Raw genomic sequence first — 17,566 nt, 5'->3', positions numbered from 1 at the left:
TACTATCGTCTGTACAGTATGTAAATTAGGTACCGTAAGTCTAATACAGTACTGTAATTTTATACATTTCTTGTGAAAGAAACATTTCTTATTCAACGGCGATAAAAATTATTTATATTAATGATGTCTCCAAAGTTCAATGAAGTTTTCGCAGAAAAATAAGTTATCAGAAATCAGCTGCCGTTTGGTGTGCTGCTTCGCAACGAAAACAAGCTTGAGCAATGGCGATGTCGAATGGTACACACTCGGTAAGTAATCCTACAATTTTTTTGTTTATAGCATAGTTTATACGGATTATTCCCAAAAAAAATATACGTATTTTGGAAATGTTGAGTCGGATTAGTCTAGAATGGATTAATTTTATGGAAGAAAACCTTTCAAACAGCCGTAGTCCGTAAACTTGACACGTGTCGGGCTGTGATTGGAACGACTCGTAAGAAATCGGATTCCTAAAGAATGGAACGTATCTATGATCTTATAGGGGGGTCGACTGTATTTAAAATTTAATTTAGATCATATAACTTACCTTCAATAATTTAATTATTGACTTTAAGCATCCCTTATCATGTATTAATTTTTTTTCAATTCGTGGAAAATGAAGTCGCCACTGATATGAAATGTTTTGATTTACTTCACATATTTCTGATGGAGGTAACTTTGGTACGATAAACCAATATCTTTCCTAGAAATAATTGTATATTTAAAGAATAAAAGTAAGTAATTAAACACTATTCAATTTTTAAAAATCCAAAATAAATATATGATTCTTACATCATGTGGAATATTATTTAAAAAATATTGTGCTGCACCTTCAGGCCAAAATGGCCAATTAAATTTTAATACTGGAACTAAATCTACATCGATCTGAATTCCATTTTTAGTAATAATATATATTGTTATTGCAGGTCCACTTAAATGTCTGATTATCTGTAAAATAATATATATATTAATAAAACTGATGGCAAATTTAAAAAATAAGATTACTTTATTGTTAAATTTTTTCATTAAATCAAAACTTAAAAATGTAAAATATTTTACGGTATTTGTTTTTATTCTAAACAATAAAAATTGACAAAAGCAAGCATCTTGTTTTCATTCTTTTTCTTTTACATTAAAACATTTTTAATTATTATTTTCCTAAATGAAAGTGGAAAAACTGATTTTCTAACTAAATATTAATGAAAAGCATAATAATGTTATTTATTTTGTATTATTCTTTCCCTTGTATATGAGTCTTGAATTTTACAATAATAATTGACTGACTGAGTGAAATAAATTAATTACAATAATTAAAACAATGTTAAGGCTGTAACCTTTTTGGTTATGAACACAATCTGCAGCAGATAGCATTAAAAATTTAATGCTTTTTCTATGGGAAAAATCCTTTTCCAAAAATTCTCAAAAATGGGAGCAGATAGAACCAAACAGTTTTTGTATTAGAACTGTATTTAATTCATATGCATATCTCTGTTGGTTGTCAAAAAGTACTAAAGAAACTGTTATTCGATTTAAATGAGCTCTAATAAAGCAGTTTTATTACTATTTATAGAATTTGAAGTTGTTTTCATCAATAAAAATATTATATATAAATTTCTATTTTTATCTACTTATTTTATATTTACCTTTGGTAAATTATTTCTTTTTCCCAATTTATTAATTGCTGAATCTACAATTCCTTGAAGCCAATTTTTAATTTTTCCTGCTTCCAAAAAATTCTTTCTGTTAGAAAATTTTCGTAAGATTTCTTTATTTAATTCCCAATTCTTCTCATGCATTAATTCTTTCAATTCAGATTTTAATTGGCATGTAACAAACGAGGAAGGAGAATGGTCAGTTGTTACCTGGAAAAATTTGCATGTAAATATTGAAGAAAATGATTTATGATTAAAATGTAATAACAGAATTTTACAAGAATTCTATTTAAATCATTAAAGAAGTCCAAAAGATAATATAACTGATAGTTAAACAGAATTACATTTATAAAGCTGACTTTTTACTTAATGTATGTCAAATATCTCAACAAAGTTTACAAAGATGATTACTTTTGATGATTCTCAGTGAAATTTTCTTGTTTGTCCTTTTGGGGAGGCTAATGTGACGATTGAGTGTTGATACAATTGTGAGATCCGTGATTTTTACGTCAATGTCGAAAAAAAAATCTTTGTAAACAACTCCAATGAAAAAAAAACTCTCTTGGTGAGAAGTATATCAGAGGTCATCGATTGTTTTCACACTTAGGTGGGAAAGTTGACACTTAGTTGATCAGAATGCACTGTAAGTGTCAACAGAAGTTGATCACGTGACTCATTTCTCACAAATAACGTATAAAAGCTCGAGTCCTCGGAAGCTCCGGGTGCAATCCAAAGGAAGTTATACTTGTCAATGTGTGCATCTCATCTCCCAGACCTCCATACAATCGGAATCGAACGGACGAAAGGAGAAGATATCAGTAGAAGACAGACCCGACCTTTCATACTTATTGCCATACTACAGTTCAACACCGGCCTGCGATTCATAATGCCATTCAACGAACACATATTAGACATATCCACATAGAGGTATTTGTATTGTTTTCAAGCTTTGTGAACTCTCTCTCCATTAAAGCTGTTAGAGCATCCCTTTTTGTATAGTGAACTTATTTAACCACATTTAGCCTATGTATCCTAGCCTAGTTATATAAATAAGTGCTTGTTTAGTTTGTTAATCCTGTCTCTTGTCATTAAAGGATACCTGCCAACTTACCAACGCACTCCCACTCACTTTTTGCCCTCCTAGCCATCCGACAAATCAGAGATCAGGTTCTACCAACCTGTTGCAGAGTAAATGGTCATTTGGGGATTAGCCCAGTGGCTTGCTGCTTATCTCACATAATGCTAATGAAAGCAATATAGGCTACAGAGTGTAATACCAAAACACAAATAGTGAACAGATACAATTAATGCACTTTATTCACACAGAACAAAACAAGTGTCACAGGATCTTTTGTCAGGATCCCAACTAAGGTTGGATACCAGTGAAATTTTTCCACGTTGGGGGTGCACATAATCACAGACCAAAAAGAAAAAGTTTTGCGCATAACAAGTAACTCGAAATTAATATTACCTTAAAACTACCTTACAATCTAAATAAGAGGAAAGTAGAATAAGAAATTAGGATATCTCTATCCTAATTTCTTATCCTACTTTCCTCTTATTACTTGTTATGCGCAAAACTTTTTAGGAAGATCAACAATAGCAAAAATATCTGGGATTTTGTCGGGGGATACTTTTCCTTGCTTGTGCGATGGGGTCCACAATGAATTCTTCTAGCTTTCTGTTTTTCCATCTTTTGTCACAAATATAGTTTCATTGCTTATCCAACTTTGTGATGATCAAATGTCTCTTGTTTGGAAAGGAGCACTAATAAAATTTATATTCTGTTGAGTTACACAGTACTCATTGAAGCTTAACCTTCTTCACTCTTCTGTTCTGGTTTCTCTCCGACTGACTGGACCTCCATGCATCCTCTCCGAAATAGAGCTTAAGAATATCCAGTTACTCTTTCCTCTTTGGACCCATCATTGTCCTCTCTATTGTTCTCGATGTTTCTTGGAACATAACCCCCACATTGACAAAAGAAATATTAGAAAGGGAAGACAAGAACAAAGGAAGTCTTTCCTCTGTATTGTCATAATTGAGAATTAAAATAATCAAAACATGTAAATTTTAAATAATTAAAAAGGCAAGCAGCCAGACTAATGTATCCTTTTATGGGAAACAAAGACTATCTTTATCAACAATTAACTGAAGCCTCAGGATTCTTGTTGCACAAAGCCTTTGAGAAATTCTTGTTCCTTGCTATGATCAAGATCGACCTTGCCTCTCCATTGTCTCCTCCAGTCTGAACTCTTCTTCCCAGTCTGAAAATCATTACCTCTCCCCATTAGGCCCTTAGGCATTTTTTCTCCCCATGAGACAGTTCAGAACATCAATCATCAACCAAGTGAAGAAGTAGAAATGAGGACGAGAAGATACCAGAAAAGACAAGAATCGAGGACAGAAGCTACAAACTAGAATATTCTAACTTAAAATTATGGCATACAGCCACAGTCTTTATCAGACAATGAAACCCTTTCTTAATTATCACAATCTCCATTGTAACAGATGTAAAATCAATCGCACCAAAACCAGAACCAAGTTCAACTCAACAATAACAACACTTTAACTGTTCTATCTTTTAAATTGTTTATTCAGTTATGGACATCTGCAGAGGGGAGCAAACGGTGCACTTGCCCTCCCCTGGAATCAAGTAAAATAGTCACAAATTACACAGTAATTGTTAGAGTGATTGAGATATGTAACCTTACAACCACACTTTGATACAATACCATATTCTATAATCTACTTGTGAAAAAACTCAAAATAAAGTTAAATATTTAAATAAAAATTTATTGATGTAATTGTCTTCAAGCTTTGTAGCAAAAAATTTTTTTATGGATATCCACATTCACAGTACTGGACTTTTTAGATATACTCTATTGATTAATTTTTCCAAATTATATTCTACTTAATATTATTTAATTTGAAAAAATACAATAATAATAATAAATTACCTGAAAATTCATAATCTTAGGAAAAGTCAAAATCAAATTTAAATCAAATTCAGTTGCTTCTTTTACTCTCAATTTTTCAAAATAACTTCCTGTGTAATATATATTTTCAAAAAGATGATAAAATAATTTATCAGTCTTCATTTCTTTAATTAATTCATCTAACACCATTTGTAAAATTCTGATATTTTCAGTTTGATCTTCTAGTTTTACTTTTGTCCTTAAAATTTCCTTTAAATTAGCCAAAAGAAGTTTATCATTTGATTTTGCCATTGGAGATAAATTTGTATTCTGAAAAGAAAAAATTAAAGTAAATATTCAGAAAATACATATTTATTCAATTTCATATTATTCAATTCATTTCACAAGAATGATTAATGACTGATTAATTAAATTAAATATAGCAACTAGAATTTTTAGATAAATTTGTTCATTATCTATATACTTATTAAACTTATTAGGTACAGTACAGTACCTATAGTAATGTGTTATTGCATGTTGAAATGTTTTTTGGTTAGTTTTTTATATTTTACTTTTTCCTGTCCTTTTTCTTTTTTTTTAATATTTTTGTCAGATGTACAAAAAGGGATAGTCCAAGGAAGTAGTTGGAAGTTGAAGATGGAGAAACTGGTTCTGGCTAATAAGAAGGGGAATTTAGTGATATTTCCATCAAAAGTGCATCAACCTTTTGTGAAACAGAAAAAATGTGCAAAGGTTTATCTTCCAAGCTATAATTGAAAAGATGTAAGAATAAAATTCTCCTATATATATGTTTTTCCCTTAATGATATATTTTGTGCTGCTCTTGTAATTTGTTAATTCATCTATCCTATAAAACTTTCTTTTCCTCAACCAACAAGAGACTACCTTCCTTATTTTTTCAGCAAACAATTTTATTATAATTCTGTTGTGACCCTTGAGCTAGACTTAGGTCTACTAGTCTACAAATAATAACAAATCGGCTTACAGAAATGGATTTATTTAGAACTAACAATTGCTTAGCAAACAAAGGCTCATACGACCTCCCTTGCAAAGCTCCTTTTCTCTCTCATGTTCCAAGTACAAATAGTATGCTACCTTCACTCTCCTTCCCCCTATGTTAACACGTAACAAAGTTTACACAAAAATTTAATTAACAAGGAAAGTTTGATGAGAACCATGAACTTGTAGTAGTTTCGAACTTGAACAAAGACATCTAACTGACAGTACCGCACATGAAGACAATAATTGCTTAGGACAATACCTCAGACACTTCTACTTCCCTTCCGATTCCCTTCACTCGGTTGTTCTCTCAACCGCCTTGGATGGAATTGGATAATAGTCCTTAGCCTTTCTCCGATGTTTCGGGTGGTTTCCTCCTTCCTCACACATGTGACTTCTTAACAGCATTGCCACAATGAAATTTCAAAACATACTGAAGCTCCTTCAAAAAATGTATTACAGTCGACCCCCCTATAACACTGTTGATAATTCCGTTTTATATGAATTCCATGTTGTACGAGTCGCTTAGATTTTACAAATATATGTGCTGGGCTGTGAATGGCTCACGTATTTGTAAAATATAAGTGACTCGTACAACATGGAATTCATATAAAACGGAATTATCAACAGTGTTATAGGGGGGTCGACTGTAATACATTTTTTGAAGGAGCTTCAGTATGTTTTGAAATTTCATTGTGGCAATGCTGTTAAGAAGTCACATGTGTGAGGAAGGAGGAAACCACCCGAAACATCGGAGAAAGGCTAAGGACTATTATCCAATTCCATCCAAGGCGGTTGAGAGAACAACCGAGTGAAGGGAATCGGAAGGGAAGTAGAAGTGTCTGAGGTATTGTCCTAAGCAATTATTGTCTTCATGTGCGGTACTGTCAGTTAGATGTCTTTGTTCAAGTTCGAAACTACTACAAGTTCATGGTTCTCATCAAACTTTCCTTGTTAATTAAATTTTTGTGTAAACTTTGTTACGTGTTAACATAGGGGGAAGGAGAGTGAAGGTAGCATACTATTTGTACTTGGAACATGAGAGAGAAAAGGAGCTTTGCAAGGGAGGTCGTATGAGCCTTTGTTTGCTAAGCAATTGTTAGTTCTAAATAAATCCATTTCTGTAAGCCGATTTGTTATTATTTGTAGACTAGTAGACCTAAGTCTAGCTCAAGGGTCACAACAGAATTATAATAAAATTGTTTGCTGAAAAAATAAGGAAGGTAGTCTCTTGTTGGTTGAGGAAAAGAAAGTTTTATAGGATAGATGAATTAACAAATTACAAGAGCAGCACAAAATATATCATTAAGGGAAAAACATATATATAGGAGAATTTTATTCTTACATCTTTTCAATTATAGCTTGGAAGATAAACCTTTGCACATTTTTTCTGTTTCACAAAAGGTTGATGCACTTTTGATGGAAATATCACTAAATTCCCCTTCTTATTAGCCAGAACCAGTTTCTCCATCTTCAACTTCCAACTACTTCCTTGGACTATCCCTTTTTGTACATCTGACAAAAATATTAAAAAAAAAGAAAAAGGACAGGAAAAAGTAAAATATAAAAAACTAACCAAAAAACATTTCAACATGCAATAACACATTACTATAGGTACTGTACTGTACCTAATAAGTTTAATAAGTATATAGATAATGAACAAATTTATCTAAAAATTCTAGTTGCTATATTTAATTTAATTAATCAGTCATTAATCATTCTTGTGAAATGAATTGAATAATATGAAATTGAATAAATATGTATTTTCTGAATATTTACTTTAATTTTTTCTTTTCAGAATACAAATTTATCTCCAATGGCAAAATCAAATGATAAACTTCTTTTGGCTAATTTAAAGGAAATTTTAAGGACAAAAGTAAAACTAGAAGATCAAACTGAAAATATCAGAATTTTACAAATGGTGTTAGATGAATTAATTAAAGAAATGAAGACTGATAAATTATTTTATCATCTTTTTGAAAATATATATTACACAGGAAGTTATTTTGAAAAATTGAGAGTAAAAGAAGCAACTGAATTTGATTTAAATTTGATTTTGACTTTTCCTAAGATTATGAATTTTCAGGTAATTTATTATTATTATTGTATTTTTTCAAATTAAATAATATTAAGTAGAATATAATTTGGAAAAATTAATCAATAGAGTATATCTAAAAAGTCCAGTACTGTGAATGTGGATATCCATAAAAAAATTTTTTGCTACAAAGCTTGAAGACAATTACATCAATAAATTTTTATTTAAATATTTAACTTTATTTTGAGTTTTTTCACAAGTAGATTATAGAATATGGTATTGTATCAAAGTGTGGTTGTAAGGTTACATATCTCAATCACTCTAACAATTACTGTGTAATTTGTGACTATTTTACTTGATTCCAGGGGAGGGCAAGTGCACCGTTTGCTCCCCTCTGCAGATGTCCATAACTGAATAAACAATTTAAAAGATAGAACAGTTAAAGTGTTGTTATTGTTGAGTTGAACTTGGTTCTGGTTTTGGTGCGATTGATTTTACATCTGTTACAATGGAGATTGTGATAATTAAGAAAGGGTTTCATTGTCTGATAAAGACTGTGGCTGTATGCCATAATTTTAAGTTAGAATATTCTAGTTTGTAGCTTCTGTCCTCGATTCTTGTCTTTTCTGGTATCTTCTCGTCCTCATTTCTACTTCTTCACTTGGTTGATGATTGATGTTCTGAACTGTCTCATGGGGAGAAAAAATGCCTAAGGGCCTAATGGGGAGAGGTAATGATTTTCAGACTGGGAAGAAGAGTTCAGACTGGAGGAGACAATGGAGAGGCAAGGTCGATCTTGATCATAGCAAGGAACAAGAATTTCTCAAAGGCTTTGTGCAACAAGAATCCTGAGGCTTCAGTTAATTGTTGATAAAGATAGTCTTTGTTTCCCATAAAAGGATACATTAGTCTGGCTGCTTGCCTTTTTAATTATTTAAAATTTACATGTTTTGATTATTTTAATTCTCAATTATGACAATACAGAGGAAAGACTTCCTTTGTTCTTGTCTTCCCTTTCTAATATTTCTTTTGTCAATGTGGGGGTTATGTTCCAAGAAACATCGAGAACAATAGAGAGGACAATGATGGGTCCAAAGAGGAAAGAGTAACTGGATATTCTTAAGCTCTATTTCGGAGAGAAACCAGAACAGAAGAGTGAAGAAGGTTAAGCTTCAATGAGTACTGTGTAACTCAACAGAATATAAATTTTATTAGTGCTCCTTTCCAAACAAGAGACATTTGATCATCACAAAGTTGGATAAGCAATGAAACTATATTTGTGACAAAAGATGGAAAAACAGAAAGCTAGAAGAATTCATTGTGGACCCCATCGCACAAGCAAGGAAAAGTATCCCCCGACAAAATCCCAGATATTTTTGCTATTGTTGATCTTCCTAAAAAGTTTTGCGCATAACAAGTAATAAGAGGAAAGTAGGATAAGAAATTAGGATAGAGATATCCTAATTTCTTATTCTACTTTCCTCTTATTTAGATTGTAAGGTAGTTTTAAGGTAATATTAATTTCGAGTTACTTGTTATGCGCAAAACTTTTTCTTTTTGGTCTGTGATTATGTGCACCCCCAACGTGGAAAAATTTCACTGGTATCCAACCTTAGTTGGGATCCTGACAAAAGATCCTGTGACACTTGTTTTGTTCTGTGTGAATAAAGTGCATTAATTGTATCTGTTCACTATTTGTGTTTTGGTATTACACTCTGTAGCCTATATTGCTTTCATTAGCATTATGTGAGATAAGCAGCAAGCCACTGGGCTAATCCCCAAATGACCATTTACTCTGCAACAGGTTGGTAGAACCTGATCTCTGATTTGTCGGATGGCTAGGAGGGCAAAAAGTGAGTGGGAGTGCGTTGGTAAGTTGGCAGGTATCCTTTAATGACAAGAGACAGGATTAACAAACTAAACAAGCACTTATTTATATAACTAGGCTAGGATACATAGGCTAAATGTGGTTAAATAAGTTCACTATACAAAAAGGGATGCTCTAACAGCTTTAATGGAGAGAGAGTTCACAAAGCTTGAAAACAATACAAATACCTCTATGTGGATATGTCTAATATGTGTTCGTTGAATGGCATTATGAATCGCAGGCCGGTGTTGAACTGTAGTATGGCAATAAGTATGAAAGGTCGGGTCTGTCTTCTACTGATATCTTCTCCTTTCGTCCGTTCGATTCCGATTGTATGGAGGTCTGGGAGATGAGATGCACACATTGACAAGTATAACTTCCTTTGGATTGCACCCGGAGCTTCCGAGGACTCGAGCTTTTATACGTTATTTGTGAGAAATGAGTCACGTGATCAACTTCTGTTGACACTTACAGTGCATTCTGATCAACTAAGTGTCAACTTTCCCACCTAAGTGTGAAAACAATCGATGACCTCTGATATACTTCTCACCAAGAGAGTTTTTTTTTCATTGGAGTTGTTTACAAAGATTTTTTTTTCGACATTGACGTAAAAATCACGGATCTCACAATTGTATCAACACTCAATCGTCACATTAGCCTCCCCAAAAGGACAAACAAGAAAATTTCACTGAGAATCATCAAAAGTAATCATCTTTGTAAACTTTGTTGAGATATTTGACATACATTAAGTAAAAAGTCAGCTTTATAAATGTAATTCTGTTTAACTATCAGTTATATTATCTTTTGGACTTCTTTAATGATTTAAATAGAATTCTTGTAAAATTCTGTTATTACATTTTAATCATAAATCATTTTCTTCAATATTTACATGCAAATTTTTCCAGGTAACAACTGACCATTCTCCTTCCTCGTTTGTTACATGCCAATTAAAATCTGAATTGAAAGAATTAATGCATGAGAAGAATTGGGAATTAAATAAAGAAATCTTACGAAAATTTTCTAACAGAAAGAATTTTTTGGAAGCAGGAAAAATTAAAAATTGGCTTCAAGGAATTGTAGATTCAGCAATTAATAAATTGGGAAAAAGAAATAATTTACCAAAGGTAAATATAAAATAAGTAGATAAAAATAGAAATTTATATATAATATTTTTATTGATGAAAACAACTTCAAATTCTATAAATAGTAATAAAACTGCTTTATTAGAGCTCATTTAAATCGAATAACAGTTTCTTTAGTACTTTTTGACAACCAACAGAGATATGCATATGAATTAAATACAGTTCTAATACAAAAACTGTTTGGTTCTATCTGCTCCCATTTTTGAGAATTTTTGGAAAAGGATTTTTCCCATAGAAAAAGCATTAAATTTTTAATGCTATCTGCTGCAGATTGTGTTCATAACCAAAAAGGTTACAGCCTTAACATTGTTTTAATTATTGTAATTAATTTATTTCACTCAGTCAGTCAATTATTATTGTAAAATTCAAGACTCATATACAAGGGAAAGAATAATACAAAATAAATAACATTATTATGCTTTTCATTAATATTTAGTTAGAAAATCAGTTTTTCCACTTTCATTTAGGAAAATAATAATTAAAAATGTTTTAATGTAAAAGAAAAAGAATGAAAACAAGATGCTTGCTTTTGTCAATTTTTATTGTTTAGAATAAAAACAAATACCGTAAAATATTTTACATTTTTAAGTTTTGATTTAATGAAAAAATTTAACAATAAAGTAATCTTATTTTTTAAATTTGCCATCAGTTTTATTAATATATATATTATTTTACAGATAATCAGACATTTAAGTGGACCTGCAATAACAATATATATTATTACTAAAAATGGAATTCAGATCGATGTAGATTTAGTTCCAGTATTAAAATTTAATTGGCCATTTTGGCCTGAAGGTGCAGCACAATATTTTTTAAATAATATTCCACATGATGTAAGAATCATATATTTATTTTGGATTTTTAAAAATTGAATAGTGTTTAATTACTTACTTTTATTCTTTAAATATACAATTATTTCTAGGAAAGATATTGGTTTATCGTACCAAAGTTACCTCCATCAGAAATATGTGAAGTAAATCAAAACATTTCATATCAGTGGCGACTTCATTTTCCACGAATTGAAAAAAAATTAATACATGATAAGGGATGCTTAAAGTCAATAATTAAATTATTGAAGGTAAGTTATATGATCTAAATTAAATTTTAAATACAGTCGACCCCCCTATAAGATCATAGATACGTTCCATTCTTTAGGAATCCGATTTCTTACGAGTCGTTCCAATCACAGCCCGACACGTGTCAAGTTTACGGACTACGGCTGTTTGAAAGGTTTTCTTCCATAAAATTAATCCATTCTAGACTAATCCGACTCAACATTTCCAAAATACGTATATTTTTTTTGGGAATAATCCGTATAAACTACGCTATAAACAAAAAATNTATTTCGTAATTCTTTCTTATTACTAAAACATAAATACATATACATATATATATATATATAAAACACATATACAGTTTTCTTATATATGTATTTGTTTTGTATTTTTTCTGTAATCTGTATTTTGACATTCCATTTTGTCCTTTTCATTTTACACTTTTATAAGAAACCTTATATTATAAAAAAGGATTAAATCATATCTCTTTAGAAAATAAAATTTATTATTATAGTCATAAGTGACCTGGATTTTTTTTCCATAATTATGGTAAATTACCAGGATTACCATTCCAAAATTATTGTAACCCTAATTATTGTTTGTTAAACTATATAATTAAATGTGTGACATCTGTGCTTTTCAAAATAATCAGCTCTCTATTATAATGGCACACTGAGGATTTAATCTTGGGGGATAAAAACCAGATAAAAAAATTTTTATTGAAAATCCAATAAAATTCCTATTTTATATGACCTATATTCATAAATACAGTAGTATAGAAATAGATGGTGCAATATAAATTAAAAACAAAATGAATTTTAATTAGGAAAACATTTTTGGAAAATTTTCTAGTATTTTTTCTATTTTCTGTTGGGATGCTAGGGCCCCTCGATCTCCCCTCTGGGTATGTCACAACTCTATTATATATTACACAAGAAAATTATATTCATATTCTAATGCTAGATTTTATAAGAATTAAATTAATTTTGATTACAGTTGTGGTTATCATTTCTCATCTCAAATGAAACAGTGAAGTTATAACAATTAAATTCAATTATTACAACTTAGTATAAAATATAATTTTGTTTTAAAGATAAAACGAATTGTCTATGTGCAGGGCTGTTAAGAGTTTGTATGGAGCTCAAAGGTAGAGCAGACCCTTTAGTTTTCATTTATTATTATTTTTTAACAAATGAAAATGTGCCCAACAGTAGCAGAGTGGTTAAAACTACCAAACACTGGTAATTGGTCACGGATTTGTGCCTAGCCAACGAATTGGGATCCCCAACTCAGCAGATTGTCCACATATGGCTTTGCCTTATACAACTGATCCAATCCAAACAAATGAAATATGTAGAACGTTTATTAAACTTTGTTTGTTTTGTTAAGTTATGGCAACACAACACTTGGGTAATCTGCCTATGGGAATGCCTTTCAGGAGGTCTTTTTAAAAGTAACTGGCGTTATAGAGGTGGAGAAAACCCGGAAAACTTCACGTGGCCAGGAGCGAACTCAGTTTCAGGAATGGAATCGCTTGGCCACTGATGGGCCTGTTTACTAATGAAAACCAGTCTTAAAGGATTTGTTGTTTTCTGTTAGTAAAAAATAGCGTTAATTTTATTCTGGTAGGAACTACTACCGCTCGATCAGGAAAAAAATCCTCAACTCCCCATCTCGACGGCTCTTTACATTAATTAATATTAATCTTAGTAATTTTCTAAACTTTAATGAAAATAATTATTAAAACATTTTATTAATTTAGATTTTCTAAACCTTAACGAAAATATTTACGGTAATATAAATATTGGAAAGAAGAAAGAGAAATTTTATCGGGGAAAAATTATTTTTTTCGTCACAAATAAATAGAACGAATTTAAACGAAAAAAATCCACAGAATAATTTTCTTCGTTTCTATTACAATAATAATGTAAAAGCTCAAGTAAAAATCTAAAATAAACGCTAATAAACTAATTATAATTAATAAATTAAATGTATAAATTTCTTAATTATGAAACTAAACAGAATAAACGATTAAAAGTAAAAAAAACCCTTACCAAGATATTTAAACCTTAAATACTGTTGGTAAATTGAGTTGTCTCCTTCGACTTTTATCCAAATAACTTCTTTCAAGTTCGCTCCGTACAATATATAATTAAGCCACCACACGCGCAGTAGCATGGTATACCGAAACCGAAACTTTCACGTATTGATGACGTCGTCACGACACGTAAACGCGATTTCCCAATGAGTAAGCTGTGTTTATCGTTCAACTAAGCAGTTAGTTGATAAGGTAATATAGTTAATCAACGCGTGATTCTAATTGGTACAATTTTCAAAGATAAATTTTAACACACAAACAGACTTCAATTCTTAAAAATTTTGTTTTAAAATTCAAAATAAAAGGATTGTGTGTGGCGCCATCTTTTATGACATTTTATTAAAAAATTCTTATATTAATTATTATTATAAAATGGGAAAATGCTTAATTTTGAAGGAGACGAGATTTTCGATAAATTGTAAATTTCAATAACGGGTAAAACTTTTATTAATTCCAACCCCACTCCAGATATGACACGTGATCCCCTCTATCTCCCCAACCTCTCGATCTTTAACCACTAAAATTTAGCATCGATGTCCCTTATATACGAGTCATCGTGCCAAATTTCGTTTATTAATCTTTACCCCAGAGCAGGGTAGCTCCATGTAAGAGGCACAGTTACGATTATGATAAAACAAACGTAAATGTATATAGGCTTCTGAACTTTACTTATGGGCTTGTGTAAGTACAGTAATAAGATACTGTATGTGAAAACAAACAAAAAAAAAGGGGTGCAATTATTGTTAATTAGCGCTCGTGTGTCTAGTTATCGTGTTTCTTATTACAAAAAGTGTTTACGGAATTTGTTGACTTCTCTTTCAGTTAAATATATTAAACAAGTATGTTCTAATTTATATTTCCCGCCTTGTTATGTACTGTACTGTATATAACACGAAAAAGAATTGGAGTTGTGGTACTGTAAAAGTAATGGAGTTTGTGTGAAATTTGACTCCTCAGTTTTGTGCAAATCTCTGCGTTTGGACTCACCGAAAAAAGTCAAAAACAGAAAAAATTCCGTGGAGTATGTGTGTTGATTTCTATTTCTTTTAATATCTCAGGATGAGACAGTAGCGTAGCTAGGGTTCTCCGGGCCCGGTGCGGAACCAGATTTGTGGGCTCCTGTAAACGGACTAAAATATTTTTGTGTAGTTATTTATATAGTGTATACTATATAAATATTTTTGTATAGTGATTTATATAGTTGAGATTAGAATTGAGTTGATATTTTTTTTGTGTAATAGAGGGCCCAGCACCTCGAGCAGCCAAATGCCAAATTTTTCTTTGTTCTGATTGCCATGAAAAATTTTTCGGTTTTTTTTCCTGTGATTTTGGGGCCCCATGGGCCTATCGCTTTCCAGGGACCCAGTGAGGACTGCACCCTCCTAGATACGCCACTGGGATGGGGTAATGATTAAAAAACAAACTTTGGAAAGGTAGCATGCTTATAAAGGACATTGATACCTGGGACACCCATACATTGGGGCACGTGCCCCCTTTCATCTCGGTTGCCTTTTCATAATTTCCAAGAGGGCCCAAACAACAGAAAATTCGTGCAAATTTAAAAGAAACTAATAAACGATATTTGTCCATTGACCCATGTAACTTCGTCGTAAGTTGAACAAAACGCCATTCCTTGTTTCAAGGTCAAGTTAACTCGGAATGCAACCAGAGCCAACTTGTGGGAGCGCTGATCCGATGTTCAAACATAGTTTGAAGCTCCTTGTATAATGTACGATGCCCTTTTTAATACTTGTGTCCCCTTTTTTCAAAGTGTGTGGGGCCGCTGATTGATACTATTAAATTGGTTGTACTATATATTACCACCTATGGAATTTGAGAATATATTTGAACTCGGGATCGAGACGAGTTCAACGGTATCCTACTTTTGGACCGGAGACGAAAAATAAAGTTATTATATTTGCAATTTCTTGCCTTTCACAACGCATTCTACGCCATTTTAGTTTCCGCTAGGTGGCGTTCGACTGTTCGTGCAATTTCTTGCCTTTCACAGTGCTTTTTTTAATGGTTTGCAGACTTTACTGTAATCTTACAGTAATACTTAGCAACTACGGTGTCGTCTGCATGATAGTATTCAAAAAGTATGATAACTTTCTTATTTTTTGTCTCCGGTCCAAAAGTAGGGTATCGTTGAACTCGTCTCGGTCCCCTCAGTTCAGGTATATACTCAAAGTCCCGAGATTTCATAGGTGGTAATCTATATAATCCCCTTAAATTTTGGTGGTAAAGGTCGAGAAGGTGGGAAGATAGAGGAGGTCACGTGTCATATGTCAAATGGGATCGGACTTAATGACGAATTTACTTGTTATTAGAATTTGCAAGTTTTTATAAAACTCATCTCTATCCTCAAAATTAGGATTTCGGCCATTCTGCAGTATTAATAACATAAGAAGTTTTCAATTTTGTTTACCGGGAAAGTTATGCAACTCGTTGCTGAATTTTTTTTAAATGTCAAATCAAATTAGAATAATTATAATGCACAAAATTCAGATCGTGTTATTACTGAAGCTTAAAACCCAGTGGCGGCGCTGACATTTGATGATAGGGAAACTGAGCCGGCCCTGGATATAATCATTGGAAGCTTTATACAATATTTTAGTGTGCTAAACGACGTGAGGTTGGTGCTCTATAAAGCGCACGCGCGAATGCGTATAATCTGGCTGCCTTACACCATATTTTTTTGCCGTGGAAACTATTCCGTATTTGACAATACGGCGCTTTCATTGGGAATATGCATATATAAATTTATATTAGAATATATAATAGTAGGCCCACCAGTGACCGAGTGGTCTTAGTACCCTGAACACTGGGAGTTCGGTCGTGGGTTCGCGCCGCGATCGGACAGGCTGGCTGCTTGGAGTTTTTCGGGTTTTCTCCTTGCCGATAACGACTAAATAGGAGGCCAGTTCTCCATAAAAGTCTTCCCAGAAGGCATTCTTTCCCCTCGCGTAACATCGCTCCCCAGAGCAGGCAACGGGAAATCACTCTGGGTAGTAACTTTCCCTAGTAACACATTGGCGCGTTACTAACTACTTACTAACCTACGCCAGGTGTAGCCGACGTCAGGAATCTGATGTTATGGAATCACATGGAAGCGGTGCTTCCACAGCTTCCATGGTCGACACGCCACTGTTGGCACTTTCTCGCCATTCCAGACGATTTTAATTATTAATTATACTGTCTCAATAGTTTTATAATTAAATAAAAGATTTTTTATTTTAACGTTGTAGCTTTGTTTTGCTTTAAATACTTTAAAAAAAAAAAAGTTTAAAGCGCAGAAATGTGTATAGTTTTCGATTAAAAATACCCCACACGCACGCACACCAATGTTCCCTGTAAGCTGCGCGGCCGCGCACTGATCAAATTGTTGCCGCGCACGAGAATTTATGTGCCGCGCAGGCGAGCATGCACACCGATTTGAATTGTTGTTTATTTATTTCTCACTCTGTCTGCAACATGATTATTGCTACGTATATTTCAATTAAATACATTAAATCTTTGACAAGAGATAATATTTTGTATAAAAGTATGTTTTAAAATGAATTTTAATCTCTACTTTATAATTAACTAGCTGTTACCCGCGACTTCGTCAGCGGAGGTTTTGCAAGCAAACCCCATTTACATCCAATATTTCAATAACCATAGTAATTGTTATATAACACCTACCGCTGAAGAGAATTGCCGAAAATCAAACGAACTATTTTCAATTTGATCAATTTTCTGAAACGTTTACAATCGTTCTATAATCGAACCAATACGCAATAACAAATTCGAATTTAAAAC

At 32.2% G+C, this 17,566-nt stretch overlaps 2 protein-coding genes across 2 annotated transcripts in view; one reads left to right on the top strand and one right to left on the bottom strand.

Annotated features, from left to right (window-relative positions):
* LOC111614517 overlaps positions 1-14,085 on the bottom strand; it is a 23,048-nt gene extending 8,963 nt beyond the window's left edge. Inside the window, exons 1-5 of the mRNA XM_023355891.1 lie at positions 13,722-14,085; positions 4,592-4,879; positions 1,623-1,841; positions 772-927; positions 527-682 (exon numbers count right to left, since the gene is read on the bottom strand). Coding sequence (XP_023211659.1) covers positions 527-682; positions 772-927; positions 1,623-1,841; positions 4,592-4,861 — 801 coding nt within the window. The 5' untranslated portion in view covers positions 4,862-4,879; positions 13,722-14,085. The remainder of the gene's footprint in view (positions 1-526; positions 683-771; positions 928-1,622; positions 1,842-4,591; positions 4,880-13,721) is intronic.
* Positions 7,339-11,708, top strand: LOC111614518. Its single transcript, XM_023355892.1, has 4 exons — positions 7,339-7,654; positions 10,376-10,594; positions 11,290-11,445; positions 11,535-11,708. The coding sequence occupies exons 1-4, from the start codon at positions 7,385-7,387 to the stop codon at positions 11,706-11,708; spliced, it is 819 nt and encodes a 272-aa protein (XP_023211660.1). The 5' UTR covers positions 7,339-7,384.
* Positions 14,086-17,566: the final 3,481 nt, after the last annotated feature.

This window comes from Centruroides sculpturatus, unplaced genomic scaffold (assembly GCF_000671375.1).
Source record: "Centruroides sculpturatus isolate CEXI.00-Female unplaced genomic scaffold, Cexi_2.0 scaffold2085, whole genome shotgun sequence".
NCBI lineage: Eukaryota > Metazoa > Arthropoda > Arachnida > Scorpiones > Buthidae > Centruroides > Centruroides sculpturatus.
The sequence above is the reverse complement of the archived record's forward strand: the minus strand, read 5'-3'. Positions and strand labels throughout refer to the sequence as shown.